General features: G+C 39.7%; 1 protein-coding gene across 2 annotated transcripts; it reads left to right on the top strand.

The window, feature by feature from the left end:
• Positions 1-339: 339 nt before the first annotated feature.
• ints2 (integrator complex subunit 2) lies at positions 340-17459 on the top strand. Of its 2 annotated transcripts, none has more exons than XM_067493990.1 (25): positions 340-674; positions 1321-1629; positions 1768-1906; positions 2380-2482; positions 3023-3136; positions 4235-4365; positions 5786-5956; positions 6503-6723; positions 6922-7047; positions 7298-7369; positions 8071-8185; positions 8652-8720; positions 8979-9113; positions 9221-9397; positions 10101-10215; positions 10934-11038; positions 11464-11628; positions 12471-12672; positions 13858-13983; positions 14453-14654; positions 14850-15131; positions 15656-15763; positions 15921-16026; positions 16243-16419; positions 16790-17459. In XM_067493990.1, the coding sequence occupies exons 2-25, from the start codon at positions 1337-1339 to the stop codon at positions 16966-16968; spliced, it is 3633 nt and encodes a 1210-aa protein (XP_067350091.1). In that variant the 5' UTR covers positions 340-674; positions 1321-1336; the 3' UTR covers positions 16969-17459. The 2 variants fall into 2 exon arrangements, with proteins under 2 accessions (XP_067350091.1, XP_067350092.1); XM_067493991.1 differs by having other exon boundaries at positions 1333-1629.
• The last annotated feature ends 411 nt before the right edge of the window (positions 17460-17870 follow it).

Here is a 17870-nt window from a genome sequence, read left to right on the forward strand (position 1 = left end):
TTTATTTTTATTTATTTTAGTTTTTATTTTGCTGACTTACACAAGAACGTTGGTATCCAAGTTGTTGTCGGTTCATTATAACTATTGGATTAACTGTTCAACACTAGGGCTGTTCAAACTTTGCACTGGTTTACTTTTATCCAAAGTGTAACGTTAGGTAGTCCAGTATTTTTTTTTATTATTTTCCCGAGGTGTGTCTGTTTCATTATTTAAGCAGGTTAAGAGCTTGAATGAAATTATTGCGAAACCACCGTTTTCTCTGATCAGTGACAAAAGATGTCAGTCATACTTGTATCAGCCCAGTCTATTGTGTCACAGCGCTGCCTGCAGACAGGGCAGGATTAGTTCGAGTACTATCAGAGCTGCCACACGGCGATGATGACAAGACCAGTTCCCTAACTTACACACTGACATACATAGTTAACTACAATGGATCTGCTCTCCAGATACAATTAAAGTCCACCCTAAATGGACTAGCGGTAACTAAAATCGACGAGACGTGAACCATAAAGCTAGATACATTTCCATAAACCTACCGGGAAGCGCTAGAACGACTTTTCTCAGGGTTATTGGCTCTGGACGCCACTATAGAGCTGACCCGTACAAACCCGAGTCCCAGGTCCCAAGGCCTTAATGGTGAAATTTCTTTTTAAAGAGTCAATCTAGCACATAAGGTAAGCTTACTCTTGATGAATAATTGTATATGCATGAGCTGCAAAACGTTTACACGACTGGGTCATAGCAGCGCCACACGGGAATGAATAGTCTGATACCTTAGCCTAGCCTAGCTATTAGCATATAGAGATCTAACAGACGGTTCAAAAACAATGGGAACTGCGAGCGGAAGCTAAGTTGCTGTTAGCTAGCTAGCAGCTAGAGCTAATCAGCTACATAGAGCGATCATAGCCGTATCTGACGAAATTGATTGCATTTTAAAGAGATATCGATTTCATCTTTTGATATTGAGCTTACAGCTCCTTCTGTTAAATATAACTCTTTTACTGCCTTCAGAATTGGCTAACGGTAGCTTTAGCACTTGCAGCGCTACCTATGCGCGACACCCAGCAAGTCAACGCTTCTTGGGTTTCAACAGCAGTAACACAAATTCATTGCATACACTTCACTTATTTGAAACCATAAGAACAGAGTACAATCTTACTATAGAAAGGCTTTGTCACTTCTGTCTCCCGTTATCTGAGACTTCATATACACTTGGCCGGTCTGTTTATCGGTTAGTGGGTTTGTTGTGGTTTGCTAACAATACAAGCTCATGACCTATAATGATGACTAGACTACTCTACTTGTTCTTTTATTCATAAGAGTTACTTGCAGAGAGATGGCCGACAGTACAGGGTTACAGTTCGTCAGCCACTATGCCTTTGAGGCCATGCAGAAGGTGGATGTTGTGCGCCTGGCTGCCCTAAGTGACCCAGAGCTGAGGCTGCTGCTGCCCTGCCTGGTGAGGATGGCTTTATGTGCTCCAGCTGATCAGAGCCAGTCCTGGGCACAGGACAAGAAGCTTATACTCCGCCTGCTTTCTGGAGTGGAAGCTGTCAACTCCATCGTAGCGCTTTTGTCTGTAGACTTTCATGCCTTGGAGCAAGATGCCCGAAAGGAGCAGCAACTCAGGTATAGCTGACTTAGACTTGATTACTATAATTTGTCATACATACATACATTGCTTTCTTCAGAAAGCTAAAGACATTTCGCCACTGCTGTATATAAACCCACACAGACAAATACACAATGTGCTGTTTGTTGTGTCAGGCACAAGGCAGGTGGCTCTAATGGAGAGAGTATTCTGGTGTCGCAGCTTCAGCATGGCCTGACTCTAGAGTTTGAACACAGTGATCCCCTCAGGAGACTCCGTCTGACCCTCAGTGAATTGTTGGCCATCATGAATAAGGTATAGTCAGAGGTCTATACATAGTAATTTAGTGCCAAAAAATATGAATATTTTCAAAATGGTGTAAAGCGTTTCAACTTGGCATCGTTAACACTTCATAAATTGGAAATTTTAGTTATTAGGCTGTGCTACTGCATTTTGTTCTTTGCAGAGATGTAAATGAGACATTTGTTGGATGTTTGTATATGGACGGAGTGGTCTAAATATAAAGACCTTAAATATAATTAAAATGTGTATCTATTTAATCTGTATCTCATATGTAAGAAACACCAGTGCACAGCTTTCTCTACCTAGGATGGTGTAATATATTCACCCTAAATTTCTGGCAGCTGCAGCTGCTCTCATTGACTGACACATTAGATGTATTGACAACAGTATTGCAGTGGTTTTTGCGTACTTTCATCTGCACAGATTAAGATGGTTCAGATGATTGATCTACACTGTCTGCTTCTAATTCCCCTGATATTTTTCAGGTTGCAGACTCAAACGGAGAGTTCTTCTTAAAGTCTTCTGAACTCTTTGAAAGCCCTGTTTACTTGGAAGAGGTTGCAGATGTCCTCTGCATTTTACAAGCAGGTACCTAACTCTTACTATTATTATTATTATTATTATTATTATTGGTGGTGGTAGTAGTAGTAATTTTACTGAAAGGTAAAATTTATGAAGGTTTGTTCCAGGTCCTTTTATTCTGAAGTGGGCTCATTGCAAGTATGAGAACTTTAGCATCTAAAATGGAATACCATCGATGACATTTGCAGAATTAGATCATATATGAAAGTTTGCATCACAAAGCTAAACTAATCTGAAGTCACAAAATGAGACTTTTTACTATAGATATTGTGGATTTGCACGTCTAGACATATACAGTTAGGTAAATGTAACACAAAAAAATCATTGTTCCAATATTTATGAACTTAACTGTATACGACTAATATATATATAAGTCTCTATAATTTAGAACTAGAAGTTTTAAGTACATATGTCTGGGCTGTTATAAAATTGTGGCGCTTGTGTTGCTATTGGGCTGTTAAAGCAGTAGAACCCAAAATTTTGGATAAGTGATTAACTTGTTACCTAAATATATTGTGTGAAAAATCTTATTTAAATTTTTTGTAGAGCTTCCTTCCTTGCTGCCCATTGTGGATGTGGCAGAAGCTTTACTTCATGTTCGCAATGGTGACTGGTTTCTGTGTCTATTGGTTGCCAATGTCCCTGACAGCTTCAGTGAAGGTAATTCATCTGTGTTGTAATGCTGCTTATAATGTCATCTGATAATGTGAGAGTGGCTGGTTAAGTGCCACTGCCAACTTCTTACGGTTAGTAAGTTCCTGTGATTAGTGTTGTGTGTGGCACAACTAGGCTTCTATATATAATTACCTTGAGTACTTTCTGTAATAATTTCATTATAATTTAGGAGACTTACTGAATTGCGATGTCATGTTTTCATTCATAGTTTACATATTTTCTGCTATAATTCTAGTTGTGCCACTGGGCTGATCGATGATAAACATTATGGTCCTGCTCTGGCTCACTGAAAGTGTAGTGTGTAATTTGAGAGAATTATTATAAGAAAATGCCTGCTGTCTCCAGCATCTTCTTTTCACACAGAGAGTCAAAGCTATGGCAATAGCTTATTTGTGTGTTACTTAACCTTTAAAGCCAAGGAATCATTCTAGTTTTGTTACTGGAAAAGAAATCGATTGATCTCAGGTTGAAGTGTGCAAAGTGACTCTGTCTAATGTGAGAGTCCGAGAAGCTTCAGGGTCTGTCACATTGAACACAAACTGCTAAACAGGCCCAACTCCACTGGCATTATAATATGATCCAGAATTGGCAGACATGGAAGCTAAAGTCATTTCAGTGCATATAAGAGTCTCGGCCAAGAATAAACATTTTTCCTTTTAAACTGTCAGCTGTGGAAAAGCCAGAGGGTAAATGAGATCAGGCTTTGGGAATGCTGTCCCATCATGGCTGTTAAATCTTATTTACAGGCAAATGTGTCATGAATAAGCGTGGTTATGGTGGAACATGACTTGAGATAAGAGAAATTATACACTGATGTCTGTCAGTGATGCACAGAAAGTCAGAAAGCCTTTTGGCAAGGATTACATTATTAAACCCAACACGTCTCGCAACACTGAAAATATATTAACCCCATAGTTTTTCACCTTTCCATGAAATCAAAATCAGTGAGCATGTTGCTAATAGATAGTGTATCACATGATTCAAATCATTAAAATGTAAAATTTCAATACAAATTAGGTCTTGGTTAGGTCTTGAGATTTATATGCTGCTTATTTAGTTAAAGATTAATGTCTGTCTTTTCAGTTTGCAGGGGTTTAATCAAGAATGGAGAGCGTCAGGATGAGGAGAGTATGGGTGGTCGACGCCGGACTGAAGCCCTAAGGCAGCTATGTCAGATGAACCCCTCCCAGGCACTTAACATCAGAGCAATGGTGGTCAGTTACACAATTAATAAAATCAGTTAAATCAATTAATAGAAGAAAGATTAATACTTTTCATTGTAATTTCTGGCATCCTCAGTTCAGGCAAAATATAATTTGCTTTCCATGATGATTGTTGGCCGAAGGGGTCTGTTCCACTTTAATGGTACCACAGATGTATAATTTGCCTTACATAAAAAAACAGATGTAATTTCTCACAGGAGTTACTTACACATTATTTATAGGTTCTGGGCCTGGGTGTTTTTTTTTAACCGTGTTTAAAAAAAAAAAAAAGAGGCCTGTATGTATTTTCAGAGCTCTCATTTTAGAGATTACTCAAGTTCTCCAGTCCTGAATTTTAAATTCAGTCAAAAAATATCTGTTCGTCTGTTGTTTCTATTTGCAAATCTAGAAAAGATAATTCTCTCTATGATGCTTTTTTTTTTCCTAATATGAGCAGACTAAATAAGAAATACTGCGACTGATAAATACTGCTAGGCTTTTAACATGCAACAATCCTTGCCACCCTTGACTGGTTATCTGTGCACGGCTTGGCATTAACACTTGCCTGCTTGCCTGGGGCGAGTAAACTATGTTCGGGCAAGTAAAGTACATCATGCGGTTATCAGGTAATTGAAAAATAAATGTGACTGTTTGCAGTGTTTATAATCTTTTATTTCAGATGAACCAAAGACTGGATCATTTTATTTTTCATTTTCTTCTGTCCAGTCCCTGTTTACCAATTTCACAATAACTTCAGGAAGCCTTAATAATGTGGATCCACACTACAAACAAAGCGTGCACCCTGTTTGTTATATTATTGTAACTTACTTAAGCTTTCTAAGGACTCTTCAACAACTTTTACAGACTTGATTCAAATTTATACTGTCTAAATAGGGCAAATTATCTGTGTTTTTAACAAAGTCTAGGTGGCCCTGGGTGGCTGGGCAGGGCCACACCTGGCTGGGTGGGATTCGAACCCACTGCCTTCTGCATCCCAACTGGAGCTTTACCACTGAGCCACCAGGCCTCCTTCTCACAATGCTTTGTTAATGGTTCTAAAATCACGACTGTGCAGTAAAGGCAATTTTTTTTTTTTTTTTTATCCGAAGCCCTCAATTGCGGAATTACTAGGCTGTTGAGATCACTGAGGCAAACTCTGGGGGCAACTCTGGGACAGGAGGTAGATCAGTCATCTACCAATCCCCAGCTCCTCCGGTGACATGTCGAAGTGTCCTTGTGCAAGACACTAAACCCCAACTTTCTTGCTCCCATGTAGGCCAGACGCACAGCAGCTCCCCCATCTGTGTGTGTGATTGTGAGTGCGAATGGGTGAATGAGAAGCAGTGTAAAGTGCTTTGTGTACCAATGGGTAGAAAAGTGCTATATAAGTGCAGACCATTTATCATTTTCCATTTATTCTATGTATCTTTAGGTGGAGGAGTGCCACCTACCTGGCCTAGGTGTGGCTCTGACTCTGGACTATAAACCAGATACAGCAGATGAGGCAGTCAGTCCTCTTGTCTCTTATGTCAGCGGCTTACTGCTGGGTACCAATAGCAAAGTCCGTACTTGGTTTAGCATGTTCATTCGCAATGGACAACAGGTGAGTGGCCAATGTTTATGTGTTGCATTTTATGTTGTTTTAGCTCCACATACAATTGTTCTGGTTTCCATAATTATACAGAATCTGATAGTTGAAGTTGGTAAGTATACAACGATATACAAAGAAGATATCCAGTTGGTATGTGAAGATATATGAGCATTTTTTGTCATCATATTTAGCACAGAACATTAAAGTAAAAGTTGTGTGTGTGATTTAAGTCACAAGATGTTCTGGTGTGCCGATGTAGCATATTACAACAGTTTAATCAAATTAAAGTTAACACATAGCCACTTCTTTTGAGGCAACAGGATTGAGAACTGAGAAAAAGTGCTCCATACCTCTTTACCTTATAACTGTTCTGAACCATAGTTAAATAATGCACAGGGAATTTACTCTCTGCAAGTTTATTAAACAGTTAATTGCTGAAGTAATTTATCAATCCAAAATTCCAAACATTTGGTTGCTGCCTTTCTTGGATTTAAACACTTGAATGGAAGCATGCCAGTTGACTCATATGCTTCTCTCGCTTTCTCTTTGTTTTGCCAGAGAAGGAGAGAAACTAGCTCTGTGTTGTGGCAGATGCGCAGACAGCTGCTGCTGGAACTGGTTGCCATCCTGCCACGCTCACGCAGCACCCATGTACCCAATAATGGTGATATGGACGAGGAGAACAGCTCAGGGTATTCTGGCCTTAGAGAGGAGCATGTGGTGAAGGCCAGTGCTCTGTTAAGATTGTACTGTGCCCTCATGGGTATTGCGGTCCTCAGGTAGGTCACATAGTAATCAATATTCTATTAGGTATTCAATGAGCATAATACGGAAACGTATGTTATTTTTTTAATTTTAGTACATATAGCCTGTTTCATAACTCAGAATAATTGGTTTTGTCCACTACAAATACTAAAAAGATTGATTTGGTTTTGGCTTATCTTTTACAAGTTTATGTCTTTGTGCTCTCTCTCCAGACCTACAGATGAAGAGGCAGAGCAGCTGCTGCAGCTGATGACCAGCCGGCCTCCAGCCACTCCTGCCGGTGTTCGCTTTGTCTCCCTGTCCTTCTGCAAACTTCTGGCCTTCCCTACTCTGGTCAGGTAAATAAGTTTAGGCTTATTAATTTCTATTTTTAGAAGGTTTTTTTTCATTCAGCAAAAACCAATACTGTATGTTGGAATCAGAAACCGTATTCAGCTAACAGCTGGTCCTGAGCTCTGCCAGTGCAGGGTGCCTGCCAAAAGTCTTTTTTCTATCCTCATTGAACACTTTTTGCTACATGGAGTGTGAACGTGTGTGTGTGTGTGTGTGTGTGTGTGTGTGTGTGTGTGTGTGCGTGTGCGTGTGTAGCACCCCAGAACAGGAACAACTGATGGTCATGTGGCTCAGCTGGATGATCAAAGAGGAAGAATACTTTGAGAGGTAAGGAGAATCTCTATATTCATGACACTGAAGTATTACTGAAGAAAATATTTGATAAAAATCTGTAACCGTTTATTTGTCATGTTAATATTTTTGTGATTTCTATAAATGTCTTTTTTCTTATCGTTCTAAGCAAATGCTTGATTATTGTAAGATTTCGATAAAAAACGATGTCCTCCCATTATTTTCACTTTCCTTAAGCTAATAGGGTTATGCTCACTGAACTCTCCCTTTACATGAGTATATCAGCTACAGAGAATATTGAAATGCTACAACAAATGGGGAAGAATAACAGGAGCTGTAATAATACTTGCTGAATGAACAAGAAGCAGCTGAATATGGAATGCATATGAGCTACATTAGTTGAGCAGGCAGGATGACTATGGTGACCACTCAGCATGGTGTTTAAATGGGTAGAGCTCCCCAGGTGCTTGTGGCTCCCCACTGTTCCCTCTGGGGGGATGGGTTAAATAATACATTTGCTGGTTCAAGTTTCTAACACAACTTAGAAATCATAGATTCTTGATATTCATCTTGCCGAAACCTTTCCAGGACAGAGGAAGCTCTTTTTTTCCCCCCAAAATGAACTCTTCCAACTAACATCATCAGTTTATTAAAATTGTCTTGTAGGAATAACCATAAATCTAAGTGCCTCTTCTCACTCGCCTTGCCTGCATATGTGTGTGTCTTCCTCTTTACAGTGCTGCAGGCGTATCTGCTTCTTTTGGAGAGATGCTCTTACTGGTTGCCATGTATTTCCATAGCAACCAGCTCAGCTCCATTATTGAGTTGGTGTGTTCTACTTTGGGGATGAAGGTAAGGTGGTAGGTGGGAGAGATGCATTGATCAATACATCAGTCTAGCTGACCAGTTACTGGCCCCACTCCTCCACTGTAGCAGTAGAGGTAGGAAGGCAATATCACTGATGTAACACTTGCAGCATACAGATATCTACCAAGATACTCACATACCCTGTGGCCAATTTGATGTTTTATTACTTATTAAGTGCACTATTGTTTCCTGCCTGTGTGCTAAATAGTTTCCCTGTCTTAGTGTATTTTCCACTAAGATGTGTAATGTAATTGTATTCAGAGCCTGTTTGTTTCCACCTCTAGGGCAATTCTCTCACTCCAGTGTTGTGCCTGCCATGTAGAATTTTTCTTATAAAATATGAAAGGGGGAATTACAAAATACTAGCACAATTGCCTGGAGGTTCTTTTCAGTCAGAGTAAAGCTACCCCTCTTGATGTTCTTTGTTTTTTGCCCTTGTTCTTCATTCCAGATTGCCATCAAGCCCAGCTCTCTCAGCAAAATGAAGACCATTTTCACACAGGAGATTTTTACAGAACAGGTCTATACATTTAAAAGTCTCTGCTCTGGAATATGTCTGCCTCCAGTGATGACCATGTAGATATGGGGCATCATGGTTACTGCCAGGCCATCAAAAAAATATTTTGCAAATGAATTACTTTAGTAATGTGTTGCAAAATGTGCATACTATGCTATAGTTTTAATGAAATAGCCAGAGAAATTGAATTGGATTTTAAGTTGTATTCAGAATATATACTTGTTCTTTTTATATCGATAACTTATTGTTTCTGGTGTTTAGGTGGTTACAGCCCATGCAGTTAGGGTTGCAGTGACCAACAACTTAAGTGCCAACATCACAGGGTTCCTCCCTATTCACTGTATCTATCAGCTGCTCCGGAGCCGAGCCTTTACCAAGCACAAAGTATCCATCAAGGTATGATAAGTGTGCTATTTGATGTAACTCATAGTTATAACTTTAATGGATCATTGATCTTCTTACAATTATTGCCCTCTGCTGCTGTTCTGGTATGCATCTTCCAGGACTGGATCTATCGCCAGCTCTGTGAGACAACCACACCTATACACACCCAGTTGATTCCCCTAATTGACGCTTATGTCAACTCCATCCTTACTCCAGCATCTAAAGCCAACCCAGAGGCCACCAACCAGCCTATCACTGAGCAGGAGATCCTCAATGTCTTCCAGAGTTCTGCTGGGGTAAATCAGCCCTAGGCTTCATAGAAAAAACCTACAGCTTAACAGGCCATTGTACCTTTTTATTTGTGGTTTAAATATGTGTTGCATTTTTTTTGGAATAATGTTTTGTGAGAGTATTTAAGGCTAGTGGTTTTTAAAATTGTCAGTTGTATTTCATGGCACTTAAGCTTTAGCACAACTTAAAGAGTTTCTCCTTATACCTCCTTGATTTAGTGTACTTAATTGTTGTTACAGCATTAATTATTGTTTGAATTAATTTCAACACTTTTCCATGGCAGATTGTACTTTGCAGTTCAGTAGTGTGTACCTTTTATACTTCATCGCCATCCCTACATTTGAAGTTCCTATTTGTTGCTGTCTGGGTTCAGGTGGTACAAAATTTTGTGTAGCTACATTACAAAAATATTGTGAAAAATAAGGAAGTGAATAAGAAATTTAATTTAGCTGTATACCTTGTCTTTAACATAAAACAAGGTGTTTATAAAGTAAAGTAGTTAATAATAGTTAAAGGAAATTTTACAGCGGGTAGATTCGGTTGTTGTAATTGTAACAACAATTTTGTACCAACCCCAAGCATCCCAGGATTTGGTTTTTATAGGATGTCATGCCACATTCACTGATGATGCAAGGTACTTTACTGCCTGGCCTATAGCTGTCATTGTCCTTCTCTCTCTCTCTCTCTCTCTCTTTCTCTTACTCTTAGCAAGGGGAGGGTAGTCGAGGCGGGCGACAGCGCTACTCCATCACCACACAACTCCTTATCCTCTACTACATCCTCTCTTATGAAGAGAACCTGTTGGCTAGCACCAAACAACTAGGTATGTATAACTAGGATGATATTTGTATCTGATTTAACAGAGCATTTCCCCTTGTGCTGATGGTCCTCTTTTGTTTGCCCTTCTAAAGTGCCTCAATTGTCATCTCCTCCACTAAAGAAGGCATTGTGTGTGAGATGGAGGGAATTTGTCTTGCATTGAGTGAAGAAAGGCAGCTTTTGTCCACTGTTAAGTTGTAGGAGATGCTCTCACTCTGGATGTGCAGTCATTTATCCTTTTCTCTCTTGACACTGAATGTTGGCTACTTTATAGAGAATAAATTGACGACTGACAAAGAGCCAAGTACAGTGACTATGGGAGCTAAGCTAACCAGGTCAGCTGTAGGTTAGATTGAGCATAAGCAGGTAGCCTCTTCAGTGTTTATTCTATCTCATGATGAGCTTTCCTCTTGTCCTTCATTAGGCCAGATTTATGTGAGGTTTTATACCCATCTCTTTAATTGCTCTGTTTACCCAAGTGCTCCAACAGCCTTCAAGGAAGGAGTAATGATGCCCATCAGCAGTGGTAATGAACCCAAGTCAATGAAAAATCACCTCCACCCTTCTTATGCATCAGAACAGAGTCTCTGGTGTCCTTACACAGCCAGATTAAACAATTATGCTCTTTCTCGTTGTTTTCTTGCTTTACAAACTCACTGTATGTATTTACTGCCTTATCATTTCGCTTCTTCGCTGACTCTTTCTTTCTCTCGTTTTTAAAGCTCTTATGCAGAGGAAACCAAAGTCGTACTCAGCAGCCTTGATGGATCAGATTCCCATTAAGTATTTGGTTACCCAGGCCCAGGGACTGCAGCAGGAACTAGGGGGTGAGACTTAGAATTACCATTTGCTTACATGTCCATATCCATGTTATGTATTACTTTAAGACCAAGTTGTTCCTTGATGAAAATTAGACTTTATTAAAAAATGTGGGTATAATACAAACAACCTTTTATTTATTTGGTTGGTTAGTTAGTTAGTCCTTTTGGCTAATCCTGTGAGTTCGGGGTCCCCACAGTGGAACATTGCTGTTGCATGTGGATTTTCTAATTGGCTTGGACTGGCACTGCTCAGCTGGGGAAGGGAATGGGCTGTTGGGGGTCAGTGTCTTGCCCAGGGACACTTTGACATATAGCCTTGAATGGGGATCACTGACCCTGTGGTCCGTGGATGACTGCCTTTGCCAACTGAGCTACATTTTAAAAGTATAAAAACAGCCAAGCAACATTTTATTTCTCTTTCCTGTTGCTAGGCTTGCATTCTGCCCTGCTAAGGCTGCTGGCCACCAACTATCCCCACCTATGTCTAGTGGAGGACTGGGTGTGTGAGGAGGAGGTGACTGGCACCCTGCCACTCCTGAGGAGGATGATGCTCCCAAGCAACACCTGCAGATACACTCACAGCCAGCTCCACCAAGGTGAGCAGAATAGCCTGAGTGATAGAGAACTATTGAACGAAACAGGATTAGGAAAGAAGGTTAGGGTTAATAGTTCTGAATTCATCATGCATTTAAATTCTGACTGAATTTCCAAGTTTTGAGAAACTGGGAAATAGTTAAGATATAAAAGAGTAAAAGAAAAAGGTTACATTAATGCTAGATGCTTTAAAAGCATCACAGCATCAGTGATAATCTAAAAGTCAGGGTTGTGTAGGTTAGATAAGGGAAGAAATTCAAATGCTGTTTAATACATTCACAGGTGAAAGCCTTTGCCCAACTGCACTCTTATCTCAGGTAATGCTTAGAGCTTTTTGGGATTATGATATATTTTGGCTTTTCATTGATAGAGATGTTTGACAGGATTCCAAATTATAATAGATCAGTTTCACAACACAATTATGCCGGTTATTGTATGACACAAGTGTTACAAAGCAGCTAAGAGTGTGGTTTTAGACACTCTGCATTTCAGTCTTTGGGTTTTTGTTGCAGTAAATACATTAATTAATTGCATTCATTATGAATAGGAAAAGCAAAGTTAAAAAAAAAAAAAAAAGTTTTTCACCTCATGGGATTTAGTGATACAGTTTGGACAGATCTAGTTTTGACCCCTATTTGATTCTCATTTTTGTCATCCTGAAAGCTTAAGTACATATATTTGTTTGAAATTGGTAGTGTGCAGATTTATTTGATGCACCAGAAAGAGGTTTTGTATATATATATATATATACATATAACATGTGGTGTACGCTTAGTTCAATGAGGCATCACAACAAGGCATCACAGCTCTAAGTTTGTAATTCAAACTTTTGTTCTCACCCCAGCCTTCCAGAAGTTGCCATCTAGCAGTCATAGACTGATGCGCATCCTGGAGCACCTAACGCTGCTTTCACCTGGAGACCTGATCCCTTATGCAGAGGCCCTCACAGCCAGCATGGCACTATTGCTGGAGCCTGCTGTGCCTCGTCGCATTTTGCAGACCCTCAACAAGCTCTGGATGGGCCTCAACACTGTGATGCCTCGCAGGTACATAAAACGGGCAAAATTAAATCTTGGGGACATGGGAAAGAGAGCAGTATTGTAGTGGCCTCAAATGAGAATACAACATTAGAAAATGAAAATCAAATAATGCATCATAATTGGTTGTATGCCCTAAATCTGTGGCTTCACTACTGGGGCTTTAGCAAGCATGTTATCTTCACTAATTTTGCAATTTTGGGACTTCAACTTAATAATAGTCTAAAGTATCATATAAATATGAATTAATGGCTTTTTGGCTGCTGGTTCACTTTTCAATTGTCTTTGGATCAAAAGGTCAGTAGTAGTTGACTTTGTGTCATCTCTCCTAAGGCTCTGTGAGACAAAGTAAACTGATTAAAGGAAGATATGTGGAACAAGAGTTGTTGCCCTTAACCCCAGGCTGCTTGTTCAGTGATTATTGTGTGAATAGATCAGAGCTATTGAACCAAGCAACTTGTGTGAACACACAGGACAGAGGAGGGTGACCCTTACTCTCCCCAAGGGGCCATAAGAGCACACTTAGCAAAGTTCTGAGTAGACATCCTATCGATCCAAAAGAAGTTTCTAATAAAAACAGGTCTGACCAGGAAAACTAAGGGAGGTCTCTTCTTGAGGGCAGTATATGGGATTGTTCTCTCTCTTTATTGTTCCCTCTTGTAGTACTGGATGTTGCAGAGGGCCAGATAAGGCTCTAGTAGATCCAGGAGAAGGGCAGCAGTGTCAGATTTCACACAGATCAACTGATTGATGCCAGTGCACCAGCTCCAGGATGACTTGGAATGCCAAGAAAACCCTGCTGTTTGTAGTTTAGCACTGGCCTGAGAAAAGAGACTGTGTGTAAAATGCTGCCCCCGGAGCAATCTAACTGTTCTGAAAAATTTTAAATTCGCAAAAAAGATTTAACTGTGGTAATTTTGGAAAAATAATCATGTATGTAGATGCAATTATTGTTTATTGTAGTCTTTTATAGGATCTGTTAAAAATACAAAAAAAATATTGTTTCGGAGTCTTAATATTTAAAGTCTGCATTGTAATGTCTGTGTGTGTGTGTGTGCATATATAATACACAAACACACACACAGTTATATAAATATATTCCCTGGACAGTGGATCATGTGTTCGTCAAACAGCCATTTTAAGAATGCGCTAACTTAAGCTCCTAATCAGGCTATTAAAATTTTTGTGTTGCAGATTGTGGGTGATGACAGTAAATGCCCTCCAGCCCTCAGCTAAACTGCTCAGACAGCAAAGGTACACTCAGAATGACCTAATGGTGGATCCACTTATTGTGCTGCGCTGTGATCAAAGGGTATACAGGTAATTGCAGAAAAACTATGTCATATTGTAAGAAACTAGATGTAGTTGGGACATGTACAGTAGACTAATAAAGAGACAGTATTTTTCTTTTACCTGATATTTAGTAAGGGAACTTTGTGAATGGTTTTGGTTTTGAATATGCATCTGACTGTATCCTTCCAAATTGCACTAGATGACCACAAACAGACATTTCTTTCGTACTAGTGATGTAAACTGACCACGGTTGATTGTACAGATCACCTCCCCTGGATTAAGCACCCATGGGATCCATGGACCACACAGCTACAGTGTACAAACTTATGCTAGCAGTAGTAGGAGACTAAATTGATTCACTCTGCTTAGCTCACTGCCCCTTCATTATGAACATTTGATATATTTTATGATTTAGATTTTATAATTCTTTTTTTCTTTTTTTTTTGGATCTATAACTTTTGTAGTTGCAAGTATGACTTTTAATTTTTGGTACCAGGTGTCCTCCTTTAATGGATATTGTCCTACACATGCTGAATGGCTACTTGCTGGCTTCAAAAGCCTACCTACCCTGTCACCTGAAGGCAACTGCTGATTTCGATCGCCAGAGCCCATCGGTCTCAAACCTGGTGGTGCCTGGACAGCCAGACACACCTGAGGTCACAAGGGAGGAGTTGAAGAATGCCCTCCTAGCCGCGCAGGTATTTTAACCCCTAAGTGACACACTCACAAACACTTTCACGTACAATCTCACATTTCACTTTCTTAAGTGATACACTTGTCATATCATGGGAAACCAAAAATGCAAAAATAATATAGCATAAAATTGCTCAAATATTTATTAGAGGTGGCTGTTCTCACCCAGCCATGGTAACCAGGTTTCTGTTTAATCTTAGGACAGCGCAGCAGTCCAGATTCTCCTGGAGGTGTGTCTGCCAACTTCAGAAGAGCAGCAACAGGGAGTCAACACAGACAGCCTTCTGAAGAGCATCAGGGGTCCCATGCCAGGGAAATTGAAACAGGAAAGCCTAGCGCCAAGAACCAGCGGGGGCGTGGATGATGCTGAGCCAGAGGGAGGCCTGCTCAGCGACTTGAGGGAGGTGCAATGTCTCATCTGTTGTCTGCTACATCAGATGTTCATTGCTGATCCCAACATTGCCAAGTTGGTTCACTTTCAGGTAATAAAATGGCAGAAAAGGTGGCTGTCTTAAAGTAAGATGTCTCAAACTGTGAAGCCTGTGGTTTTAGGCATTACTCAACTGTATTTATGTATAACATTTCTATATAACTAGATTATCTTGCTATTCTCAGGATTTTGCCATTAGAGAGTAATGTTGTCATGTACCATGTCACCTTTGTGCAAGTATGCCATATTGCTGAAAATACATTCAAGTCTTTTTCAAGAAGATGGCATCATATCAAGTCATATCAACTCTATTAGTCATCACATTATGATGTGGCATCAGTTAGTAAAGAGACTGCAGTACTCCCACAAGTACCAGATGGCCATATGGTGGACTTGCTTGATGCCACTCCTCCTGTAACTCTTAAACTTAAGAATTTGCATATATACAAATGTAGGTTATTTATGTGCCTAAATGACATCTTAAACCAATTTCCTTATTCCTTTCTTATTTTTTATATTTTAGATTAAGTTTTATATTCTCTGTTCTCTTTCTTTTTCTAATACTCTCTCATTCAGGGTTACCCTCAAGCTCTGCTGCCTCTAACTGTGGCAGGCATTCCCTCTATGCATATATGTCTGGATTTTATCCCAGAGCTGCTGGCACAGCCCCAACTGGAGAAGCAGGTGGAGTCCTGACATTAAATTTTGTAGTCGCTCTCTTACGCTGTTGCTTTTTATAGTGATTCCATTAGTTGCACTCGGTGTTTGCATACGTTGAATACATTCACTACGTAAGTAATCAGAAAGTATGTATAACTGCTGTAATTTTGTGTTCCTACAGATATTTGCAATCCAATTGCTGTCATATCTCTGTACTCAGTATGCCTTACCCAAGTCTCTCAGTGTGGCTAGATTGGCCATCAGTGTTATGGGCACCCTCCTCACAGGTCAGTGAAGAGCTTTACTTGTCTTACATCTCATACATTTAGACAATCACAATGTATAGGCAGTTTTTTGGTTCAGTATGCATTGATGTTTTCTTTCCCTATATTTGGCTGCCATCACCTGGTCTTTGAGTGTTACTGCAGCATTCTATTTTATTACAAAAACTCTGTGTTTACCAGCCTATTAGCCACTGAAAGTGCTGTCGTTCTGCTTTTTAGTGCTGACTCGTGCCAAGCGTTTCTTCTTCTTCATGCCCACCTTGTCATGTCTGGTGGCCTTCTGTCAGGCTTTCCCTCCACTCTATGATGATGTAGCAGCTCTTTTGGTACAAGTTGGGCAAGTCTGCGCCTCTGATGTAGCCACCAAAGCCAGGGATATTGACCCTCTCATTGCACGTATGTATACTTGGTCACCTGGGTGTTTTTATATGTAATTGGTTAATGGGATTAGTAAGAATTTTTATCATCATTATTACAAAATCTTCTATCAGTGCTAATTCCTATCCTAACTTTATACTTGGTAAAACCTTTTCTCACTAAAGCTTTTAGTGTTTTTCACATGCATCTTTTATTTTAAATTGTAATCTAAGCATTGTTTAAATGTGGATATAGTACACAATAAACACCATACCAACAAATTAATAAATAAATCTGATGTGTTGATTGTTCAGGACTCTGTCAATGTAATGAAGATCACTGATAATGATCATAATATATACCAGTACTCAATACAGCGTGTAAGCCGTTGGTTCTTTTCCAATTTTAGGCCTTCAGTATCTGAAAGAGAAGCCTCAGGAAGCTCTGGTTTCAGGAGGTTCCTTAAAGCTAACTTTGCCACAAAGGACAGCACATGAACTGGGTGGAGCTGACCCTGACGTTCAACTCTGCTACTGTGTCGAAGCCACCTTCATGGACATCATCAGCTCCACTCTTCATGGACTATAAACACACACACTCAATAACAGTAAAGTTCTACATCAAGAAGGGGGAGCTGGACCTAAACCAACTGTTGAGCGCTCCTTTTAAAAGACATTCAAGGTCTAGACACAACTTTATCTTAAGCAGATGATCTCTAAGAGTGATATATTTGTCAAGGTTGGGAGTTGCTCTTATTTCGTGCACATGATAGGACATGTACTGAATAGCATGTTCTATCTGGGCTAAATCACACTGTTTCAATATATCAGATTTTCCAGTTTATTTTTAAAAGTATGTTTGTGTGCTGTTTGTAGAAAACAGTTTGCAGAAAGTCAAATACTAAAAATGTTACAAGGGTCCATTTGACCTGTCAGTGAAACCACTGTAGGCATATTTTTTAAGCTGTAGACTTTTTTTCTCTGCAACTGAAAAAATTGCATTGCATTATACAGTATGTACAGGTTTTGTACTGTATTTGTAATAAAACACGTATTTAGAACAAATGGAAAGGAAATCGGTTAATAATATTTGTTCACTAATTTATGGCTTATTTAAGTCCCTAGAGAGATTTTTGTGTGTGGCCTACGGATTTATTAAGAATAATTTGATGGTATGGTCATTTTCAGTGGAGTGGACGAGTCCCAAAAACAGTTACGATCTCGCGATGCTGGTGTTGTGCGAGACGTTAGATGTGAGCTGCTGAAGGCGCGAACTCGCAATAACTCGAGAAGGAAATTACAGACAAAAAGTGGCGTCCATTAAGGCTATTTAATTTATTCTATAGAATTTTGACGTTAGTGAAAAACCAGTGGAAATGTTTTCAGACCTGACAAGACCGACGTGAGGAACAATCCAGACACTTCGTCCGACTAGGACAAGATGGTCCTCGGGCCAGGTGAGCGAAAACCACGTCTCACTACAGCGTTAAC

The sequence above is a fragment of the Channa argus genome, chromosome 24, assembly GCF_033026475.1.
Source record: "Channa argus isolate prfri chromosome 24, Channa argus male v1.0, whole genome shotgun sequence".
Classification (NCBI taxonomy): Eukaryota; Metazoa; Chordata; class Actinopteri; order Anabantiformes; family Channidae; genus Channa; species Channa argus.

What these genes read in the sequence shown, in the direction of transcription:
- ints2 (XM_067493990.1), top strand. Translation starts at nt 1,337, where the DNA reads ATGGCCGACAGTACAGGGTTACAGTTCGTCAGCCACTATGCCTTTGAG. An exon ending in TTAACATCAGAGCAATGGTG is followed by an intron (nt 4,366 to 5,785) that starts GTCAGTTACACA and finishes ATGTATCTTTAG; the next exon opens with GTGGAGGAGTGCCACCTACC. An exon ending in ACTGCAGCAGGAACTAGGGG is followed by an intron (nt 11,039 to 11,463) that starts GTGAGACTTAGA and finishes TCCTGTTGCTAG; the next exon opens with GCTTGCATTCTGCCCTGCTA.